The 9,995-nt window shown below is 39.4% G+C and overlaps 3 protein-coding genes across 3 annotated transcripts; 2 read left to right on the forward strand and 1 right to left on the reverse strand.

Moving 5' to 3' along the window:
- Positions 1-368: 368 nt before the first annotated feature.
- On the forward strand, positions 369-1,637 carry LOC126665257 (uncharacterized). Its single transcript, XM_050357996.2, has 2 exons — positions 369-801; positions 1,042-1,637. Exons 1-2 carry the CDS (start codon positions 565-567, stop codon positions 1,453-1,455), a joined length of 651 nt encoding a protein of 216 aa, XP_050213953.1. The 5' UTR covers positions 369-564; the 3' UTR covers positions 1,456-1,637.
- A 389-nt stretch (positions 1,638-2,026) lies between these two features.
- On the reverse strand, positions 2,027-6,370 carry LOC126682258 (uncharacterized). The gene is made up of 5 exons (XM_050377867.2): positions 5,865-6,370; positions 3,662-5,415; positions 2,635-3,569; positions 2,463-2,558; positions 2,027-2,337 (listed from the first exon to the last, which is right to left on the reverse strand). The coding sequence occupies exons 1-3, from the start codon at positions 5,944-5,946 to the stop codon at positions 2,742-2,744; spliced, it is 2,664 nt and encodes an 887-aa protein (XP_050233824.1). The 5' UTR covers positions 5,947-6,370; the 3' UTR covers positions 2,027-2,337; positions 2,463-2,558; positions 2,635-2,741.
- A 2,659-nt stretch (positions 6,371-9,029) lies between these two features.
- On the forward strand, positions 9,030-9,716 carry LOC126668166 (uncharacterized). The gene has a single exon (XM_050361379.1). It carries the CDS (start codon positions 9,030-9,032, stop codon positions 9,714-9,716), a length of 687 nt encoding a protein of 228 aa, XP_050217336.1.
- The last annotated feature ends 279 nt before the right edge of the window (positions 9,717-9,995 follow it).

Genomic DNA, 9,995 nt, shown 5'->3' on the forward strand with positions numbered 1-9,995 from the left:
ATTTCCTAAAGCGGCTCCAATCAGGTCAAAGATGATAAAGACCAAAACTGTTAAAAGATCAACCTCTTCAAAAGTAGTGAAGGAAAATATGATTTTGAGAAAGAGTTAAGACGACGTCACACAAAAGCCAAGAGTGCCCATATCTCTCAAAGAGTTTCTGCCAAAGAAATTGCTACAAGTCCATGCAGTTTTTCCATGCTACCATGTTGAGGAAGAAGATCACGATGACATAGAAGAAGAGGCAAAATCAAAGTGTAAAGAACTCGCTTTTAATCTTTGTACGGCCAAGATATGCTTTACTGACGAGGACTTATTTCTTGGTTCTAAGCCTCATAACTGTCAACTATTTGTTCAAGGATTTATTTTAGGCTTAATACATAGCCATGTCCCTGCACTTCTTATTTTTTGCACCGGAGGTCCCTGCACTTCATTACCCCTATTATAAACCCCTACACTACTTAACTCATAAGCCCGTGGTCCCTCTGGCCCAGCGAGTGTTGACGCCGTTAGAATTTCCATCCATCTATTTACACGTCCAATGGGTGTCCAGTTTGGCATAATGACATGGCAGAAAGCATTTTCATCGAGTCTCCTCTTCTCCTTCATTCCAAGTTGAGCTCTCCTCCATTCCCTAGCCATTCTTCAACAGAGCCTCCTACACCTTTGCAAGAACTTCTTAACAACGTGATGGAAGGTGGTGATGGTGTTGTTCATTGTGACTGTGGAAGTCCGGCGCGAGTTAAGGTCTCCACTACTGAAAAGAATCCAGGTCGAAGGTTCTATACTTGTGCTGGGAGAAATGTAAGTTTTCAATTAGGGTTTTCATGAATTAAACCATTTGTTGTTAATGACCTTAGGAATGTGACATGTTTGAGTAATTTTTGGGTAATTGTTAAATTAGGGTTTTATTACTTGATGTTTGTTAAATTAGGGTTTTGAGATTGGCTGCATTTGGGTGTTTCTATTATTTCAAAGAAATTGTGTTTGATTACCTGAAACGTAGGCTGTTAAATAACTGACTTATCTGCAATTGCATTGCAGAATCCAAATTGTAACTTCTTTGCATGGGTTGACAAAGATTTGGATGGATATGCACTTATGATGGTCACTAACATGAAGATGGAGGTGACTCATCTGAAGAATGAACGTGATGCAGCTCTTCTTCAAGCTGGTGAAGTTAGAGCACTATTGGCAGCTAGGATCTTAGAGAATAACTCTCTGAATGGGGAGGTTGCAGCCCTGAAGGAGACTGTTGACATGTACAAAAATGAAAACCAGATACTGAAGGAAGAAATGGGGCTTGAAATGATGGAAGTGGACACATTGAAGGAGAGGATTGAGGAAGTTCAGCTCCATCATGCAAAGGCCAAGAAGACTGCCAAAATGATGAAGTATGGAATTTGTGGATGTGGGGTAGTCACTGCTGGGGCTGTTGTTTATGCATTATTTCGTTAGGAGTTCTTGTTTAGGTAGGAGAGCAACTTGTTTAGGCAGTTTGAATGTTGTTTGTTGCTACTCTTCTTTTGTTGGTAGTTTGCTTTTGTTTGGAACAATATCTTGTTTAGAATATTGATGTTTGCCAATCTTATAAGATTGGCCTCTTAATTGGAACTAGTAATATGTTTATTCCCCTTTCATTTGGTAATCTTGTATGTTTGTTTGCTTTAGGAGTTTGTGTATCTTTGTGTGTTATAGAGTTTGTGTATCTTTGTGTGTTATAGAGTTTGTCCAGTTGGACCTACATATTGCAAGTAATATGCATGAAAAATGACCTACAAATTGAAACAAATGTGCATGAAAATGACCTATAATTTGCACACAAGTTGACTTGCAAAAGGACCTTGCAAAATGACCTGTAAAGAGCTTGAAGACTTTTTAAAATAAATAATCTGCAATAATTGAAGATTTAAAAACAAGTGGTCCCAAAATGAGGTTGAAAAATGACCTGTAAATAAGACATATAGAATGCCTTCAAAATGACCTGTAAATCAAACATTTTGCATCTTGAAAATGAAATGTACAAGTATATCACAAAAGTTGCCATTTACTGAAAGGGTAATGTAGTTACATTGTTTAGTACCTTTCTATACAAAAAGTTAATTTTGAAAGGATAATCAATACTTTCCCAAGGGCCCTATGCAAATGTTATCAACACATTTCAAAGTTATCAGCATATAAAACACTGCCCTATACAAAAACTACAAAATCCAAAAATTGAGACACTGCCCAATATCAAACTGTCCCCACTTGACATAAAATATGCTGCCCAATTCATTGAGTTTGCCTTATCCTAGGCCTTAGCCTTGCACGTGCAGCAGCAGTGGTGGAGGCATCTCCCTGCAACCAAAAGCAATGACAATTAAATATGGTCCAACTATAATTGAGTCTATTTAAATCCTCCAACAACACAGAAACAACCAACACAGAAACAACCAACACAGAAACAAACCATTGCAACTAACCTCAGTTTGTTTCCTTTTTCTCTTTCTTGTAGTACTGGTAGGAGCTGCTGCAGGAGTTGGTTCAGTCTGCTGCTTCTTGTTCTTCCTTGGTTTGTACTGAAAAAAGGAGATATAAGTTGTTAGCAAATAGTTGAGGAAACATTACAAACTGTAGATGCAATAAAAAGTTTACCTGGCTGTTGGCAGTTTTATTAGGGCAACTTCTATAATTATGCCCAATGCCCTTGCAGATTCCACAGCTCATGACCCTCCCATGGAGTGAGAGCTTTGCTTTCTTCTTCACTTCAAATGGCTCTTTCCTCCTGTTTTTTTAGGTCTACCAGGCAATTTCTTGAATGGTGGAGGCTCTATTGGTCCCTTCTCACTCCTAACCCAATGGTCCTTTCCAGGAACTGGCTGGATTGTATGACCATAAGCCTTCAAGTAAGTCTCCTTGTTGTACAAGTGATGGACATATTCCTCTGGCTTGTGACCCTTAGCATATATGGCACACACACCATGCCTGCAAGGGATCCCAGTCAAGTCCCATTCTCTGCAAGTGCAGACCCTCCTATTAATGTCCACTGTGTGCTTGTTCCTTCTGTCTTGACGCCAAGCAATCTCATAACCATAATCCCCATTAAACTCCACCTCCCAGTCATATGATAATTGCTTGTTTTTCTCAACAACTTCTAGGGCTCTAGGGGACACATCTGTAATCCATCCCCTTGTGGAATCTCTCTTATTCCACAATCTATTCATCACCTTCACCCTAATATCCTCAAGCATTGTGATCACAGACTTACACCTAGGCTCCAAAATCCAACCGTTGAAAGTCTCTGCCAGATTATTATCAACCACATCACATTTAATTGATGTGTCGAAGTACACCTTGCTCCAGGTCTCTATTTCATAGCTTAAGGCATCATTGACTATGTTGTTCCCCAAGGTTCCTAGGTGTGTTAACCTTACATTCAAATCTGCAAATGTAGTGGCCTTTGCACAGCTCCAAAAAGCCTTCTTTCTCTCATCACCCCTCCATTTCTTGGCCCAGTTGGCATAGACATGCCTGGCACATCTTCTGTGTTCTGCCTGGGGAAGTATGTCTTTTACAGCACTCTCAAGGCCCTGTATCAGAATACATAACCAAACATCAGAACCCAGAAACCTGCAAACTGTAGCTTCAACAAACATACACATAAAAAAACCTGCAAATTTACCTTCTGCATATCTGATATGACTGCATAGCCTTCTCCATATTCAAGTTGTAGGTCATACTGGATCATCCTCAGAAACCAGCTCCAGTTGTCTTTATTCTCAACAAGAACCACCCCCCAAGCTATTGGAAACATTTGATTGTTTCCATCCCTACCCACAGCAATCAGTAACTGCCCCTTACATATTCCTTTTAAAAAACACCCATCTATGCCTATGACCTTTCTGCAACCCTCAAGCCAACCCCTTTTGCAAGCAGAAAAACACACATAAAACCTATGAAATTCCTGTTTCCCCTCAGGATTTTCAGATGTGGATTTTACAAAACATGTTGTGCCTGGGTTGGTATGACAAATGACCTCAGCATAGTCATTCAGACTTGCATACTCCCCCCTATAAAAGCCCATCAACTCAGTTATAATTTTGGTCTTTGCATGTCTGCACACATTCAAACTCACACTCTGTTTCAGCTCACTCCTAACAATGGATTTGAAGTCCTTTAGTTTTATGTAATGTAAGTTAGTGATCATTGTTTTGTATCTCTTGGATAAGAAGTTACTGTCACAAAATTTCACCTTGTTGCTTCTAGTACATCTATGTTCAGGTTCATAGGTCTTAATGGTCCAGTTTTGGTCTGCATTGTGAGGGCTCACTTGCATCACCCAAGGACAGCCCACCATGCATTTAGCCCTAACTCTTTGAAGGTCATTTTTGACATACCTAATGCACATCCCTTTCATGACTGCATATCTAGCTATTGCATATCTAACCTCCCCTAAGTTACTAAAAAACATTCCCACTGCAAATTGTGGAATCTCAGTGGTTGCATCAAACTGTACTCTTATACTCTCATCCCTATGTGATTCAGCCCCAAAATCATCTTCATTCTCACTAAAGTGGCTGCCAACATCAGAGCTACTATAATATACACTATCATCCTTATATGTAGGGTCTGTTGAGTCACAATCCCTATCTACCCTTGGTTCACTCTCATTGACATCTTCTGCCCCCCTTTCACTATCAATAACAGGCTCTGCCCTCTGCTCCTCTGCCCCCCTTTCACTATCAATAACAGCCTCTGCCCTCTGCTCCTCTGCCCCCCTTTCACTATCAATAACACCTTCTACCCTCTGCTCCTCTACCCCCCTATTAGCACCCTCATCCACCATAGGTTCCTCAATATCTTCATCACTAGGCTCATCACCCCCCTCCTCCATACTAGGTTCTGATAAACCTTGCAAATCCTGTCTAGAGTTGATTACATTTTGCCTAGCCTCCTGCAATTCTAGATCATCATCATCACTGTGGCCTTCAATGCTAATACATAAATCATCAAAGGTCAAGTCATCCTCAACATTTATGACTTGTGAATGTAGAACATTACCACTAGGTTCCCCCTCCCCCTCCCCCTCTAAAATGGGCTGTTTGTCCTGCTCTAGGAACTTAGAATAATCCACACAAACATAAATTTTTTTTTCTTTGTTATGTATAAGTTCTTCCCAAAACCCCAAAACACATCTATCATCTTCAAACCTAATCAACTCTATGGAATTGGACCTCAGATACATATCCCCTTTTTCTATCTCAAAGTAATGCAAATAAGACAGCATATTGAAGTATGATAGTTTATCTAAGCTAAATAAGGGATCACCTATCTCCTCCTCTCCTCCCACATAAGACAATTTACCCTCGTTCAATTCTATTCTACCCCCATAACATAAAATAAGTTGCACAATCTTGGCCTCCAACCTGTCACCACCTAAATATACAGACAAAATCTATAAATAAATGGTTCACAGTTGGTCCAATGCACAGAAAAACACAAATGATAACATTTAACCACAATATCAACTGACCCTACATATGCAATGAGAACATTTAAACACAAATGGCAGTAACATAATTGTCAACTGGCCCTACATATGCAATTTAAAATGCACACCACAAAATCAGAAGGCATGTGGACCATTTGACCAATCTACTCTAAAGCATGGGGACCATTTAACCATAATATCAGAAAAATTGGGGACCATAACATTTAAGAACCATGACATGTCAGCAATTGAAGGTAATAAGAACCCTAACATGGCAGCAATTTAGCAAAATCAGAACCTAACATGTCCACTTTAACAAATAATGCCCAACTCCAAACAATGACAACTCATTCAGTAAGAACAGAAACCTAACAAGAAAGAAAAATCAACTTACAAGAAAGAAAAAATTGGTCTCCTTTTTGTTTTTCAATCGCAGGAATTGGTTTCACTTTTTTCCTAGCCGATTTTTTCTTCATCTTCAGGTCGCCAAATTGTTGTTCCTCGTCAATTAGTGGATGTGGGTACCTTCGATTTTGATGGAGGCGACTAATTGCTTTGAATTGAATTGGGTGCTGTCAATTTAGGGTTAGGTTTTTTTGGGGGAAATGGTCGAACAACAAAGGTTTCAGAAAGGTGAAAAATTTTCAACTTTACCGTTTTACCCAAAGATAAATGGTATGGCTGATGTGGCAATATGAGTTGGCTAAAAATTAATGAGGTGGACAAATGCAGATGTTCAGTGTTCGCAGAGATTAAAGCGTGCAAAACACTCGCTAACTTCTGTTAACGGAGGGACCACGGGCTTATGAGTTAAGTAGTGTAGGGGTTTATAATAGGGGTAATGAAGTGCAGGGACCTCCGGTGCAAAAAATAAGAAGTGCAGGGACATGGCTATGTATTAAGCCTTTATTTTAAAACAAATGGTCAATAGAATCTTGATAGACGATGGATCTGCTGTCAATATCTTACCTCTAAAGACCATGAAAGAGTTTGGCATACCTATGGATGATCTTTTCAAGAGTCGTTTGGTAATTCAAGGCTTCAATCAAGGAGGTCAAAAGACTAAAGGCAAGATTAGGCTTGCAATGACAATGGATGATATGAAGTCAAATGCATGATTCCATGTGATTGATGCAAGGACTACTTACAAAATGTTGTTGGGGACGCCGTGGATACATGAGAATAATGTAGTTTCGTCCGCACTTCATCAATGTTTTAAGTATTGTCGAAATGGACAAGTGAAAAGGATAGATGCTGATTCTAAACCTTTTACAATGACAGAGTCTTACTTCGCTGATGCAAAGTTTTATAATGACTCGTCTACAAAGGACAACGAATCTTGTAAAGAAGCATATGTCAAAGAATAATATGGAAAGGAAGCTGATATCCCTGCATGCACATCTTCTCCACCTGTTTGTGCGCCTCATGAAGCATTGAGGAAGGGGGTACAAGCGCCGAATGCACATGAAGTAGAAAAGATGATCAAAGGCCTGCAAGATTTAACTCTCCCAGTTACAAGTTTAGCATCTTCTAGTGTTTGCAAGCTTCCTTCAGAAGAAGCTCCAAAGCCATCACAACCTTTCATCATAAAGCATGGTATTATGCTGACTAAAAGAGCGAATGGATTTGATTCAAATACTTATAAAGTATTGTCTAAAGCGGGGTATGGACAAAACAATACCTTTCTCCTAGCAAAGGAAGAAACATGTGATGACTATGAAAATGAAGGATGTATGAAGAAACCTCAAAGGGTGTGGAAAGAGAAAAGCCAGCCTATAGGTTCTAAGGTTAGTCTTGGATACAATACTTGTCAACCATTGCGCCTTAAAATTCGCAAGGAAAATGCACAACATATCACCATTGAAGAAATTGAAGAGCAACAAGACAATGAAGTGTCTACATCGAGAACTTCAGTTTTTAATCGCCTCGGTAGTCCTCCCAATTCTGTATCTGTTTTTGACAGGATTGGAGACCAAAAAAATGTCAATCCGCGATTTCAGATAACTTCAGTGAACAAAAGGCTTGGAGTTTCAAATAAGTTGAAATTTAAAGAAAATAAAAACTATGTTATTGATTCGAAGGACATATGCAGCAAGTTTCCATCCCGAATGAAAAGGTGCACTAAGTGGGTGGTATCGACAGGTGATGTGCTAAAGAGAAAATAAGATACGGTTGTAATCAAAGCCTTATTTACGAATAAATAATGATGAAATGGAGAATGCAGCTGTCAATCATGTCAGTATTTGAAATGATGATGAGGAGATTGAAGAAGTTGTCGAAGATGCTCCTCGTACATTTGAAGAACGAAACAAGGCGGTTCTTGGCGAGCTAAAAGAGGTCAATCTTGGAACAATTGAATATCCTCGCCCCACCTTTTTTAGTGCCAATTTACCCACTAATGATGAAAATGATTACGTCAAATTACTCTTAGAATTTCGAAACTTCTTCGCATGGAAATATACAGAATTGCCGGGACTTGATCCAGAAGTTGTTTGTTCATCAATTGGCTGTAAGGCAAGGAGCTAAGGTGGTAAAGCAAGCTCAACGACATTTTCGGCCGGAGTTGATTCCACAGATTGAAAATGAGATTAACAAACTCATTGATGCTAAATTTATTGAGGAGGTCAAGTATCCTACTTGGGTCTCCCATATTGTGCCAGTAAGGAAGAAGAATGGGCAAATACGAGTTTGTGTAGATATTGGAGATCTAAATAATCTGTGCCCCAAGGATGATTTTCCATCACCTATTCCCGAAATCATGATTGACACTACAACTGGCCATGAAATTCAATTATTCTTGGATGGCTCATCTTGATACAACCAAATTCCAATGTCATAAAAAGATCAAGCAAAGACTGCATTTCGTACCCCAAAAGGTATATTTTGCTATAAAGTCATGTCGTTTGGTTTGAAAAATGCGGGTGCCACTTATCAGCGAGCTATGCAAAATATATTTGACGACATGCTCCATAAGCATGTGGAATGCTACGTTGATGATCTAGTCCTGAAAACTAAGAGAAAGGATGATCATCTCGAAGATCTAAGAAAAGTTTTTGAGAGATTGAGGAAATATCAATTAAGGATGAATCCTTTGAAGTGTGCCTTTGGAGTATCAGCTGGAAAGTTTTTAGGCTTCATCGTGCGACATCGAGGAATTGAGATAGATCAATCTAAACTTGAGGCCTTTTTGAAGATGCTAGAGCCAAGAAACGTACATGAACTAAGAAGCTTACAAGGAAAATTGGCTTATACTCGCAGGTTCATATCCAATCTAGCCGGTCGTTATCAACCATTTCATAGGTTGATGAAAAAGGACATTCCTTTCCAATGGGACCAAGCGTGTAGTAATGCTTTTGAGTGCATTAAGAAGTATTTGCTGAATCCTCCAGTTTTGCAAGCGCAGGTTCCAAGTTGTCCTTTAATCCTCAATACTGCAGCTCAAGAGCGTTCATTGGGAGTCCTACTTGCACAAGAGAATGATGAAGGCAAAGAAAGTTGCATTTACTATATCAGCAGAACTTTAAATGGGGCCTAGTTAAATTACACCCCGATTGAGAAGATGTGTTTGACATTGATGTTTGCAATAAAGAAAATAAAACACTATCTACAAGCTCATCAAATTCGATTTATCTCTAAAGCTGATCCAATCAAGTACATCATGTCAAAACCAGTTCTTTCAGGAAGATTGGCGAAATGGGCTCTTTTGATACAAGAATTTGATATAAGCTACGTCTCTCAAAAGGCAATTAAAGGTCAAGCACTTGCAGATTTTCTAGCATATCATCCCATTCCAAATAATTGGGAGTTCTCTGATGACTTGCCAGATGAGGATGTATTTTTCATTCAAAACTCACCTTGGAAGATGTACTTTGATGGGGCTGCTCGTCAAGATGGTGTTGGGGCCGGTGTCGTCTTCATTTCTCCTGAAGGTGAAGTTCTTCCATACGCTTTCAACTTCTCGCAGAATTGTGCAAATAATGTAGCAGAATATCAAGCATTGGTACTAGGTCTTGATATGGCAATTGACATGAATATCGATCATATCATTGTGTTTGGAGATTCAGAATTGGTGGTCAACCAATTTCTTTCAATTTATGATGTGAAGAAACCTGAATTGGTACCCTACTTTCAACATGGAAGACTGCCTGACGAATCAAAGCACAAGGCAGAAGTAAAAGAAGATCATCTCGCTTTGTTTACTTTAAAGATACTCTTTATCGCCGCTCTTTTGATGATGTTTGGTTAAGATGTCTAGATAAGGAAGGCGTTGGAAGAAGCACACTCGGGAGTGTGTGGGGCCCATTAATTAGGGCCTAAACTACACTTCCATATCAAAAGGATGGGCAATTATTGGCCTACAATGGTAAAAGACTGTATGGAGTATGCGAGGAAGTGCCAAGGGTGTCAATTCTATGGGAATATCATTCGTCAACCTCTTAAGCCGCTTCATCCAACAATTGCTTCTTGGCCATTTGATGCTTGGTGATTGAATGTTGTTGGTCCTTTTCCTAAAAGTTCAGGAGGG

Source organism: Mercurialis annua, linkage group LG1-X (genome assembly GCF_937616625.2).
Source record: "Mercurialis annua linkage group LG1-X, ddMerAnnu1.2, whole genome shotgun sequence".
NCBI lineage: Eukaryota > Viridiplantae > Streptophyta > Magnoliopsida > Malpighiales > Euphorbiaceae > Mercurialis > Mercurialis annua.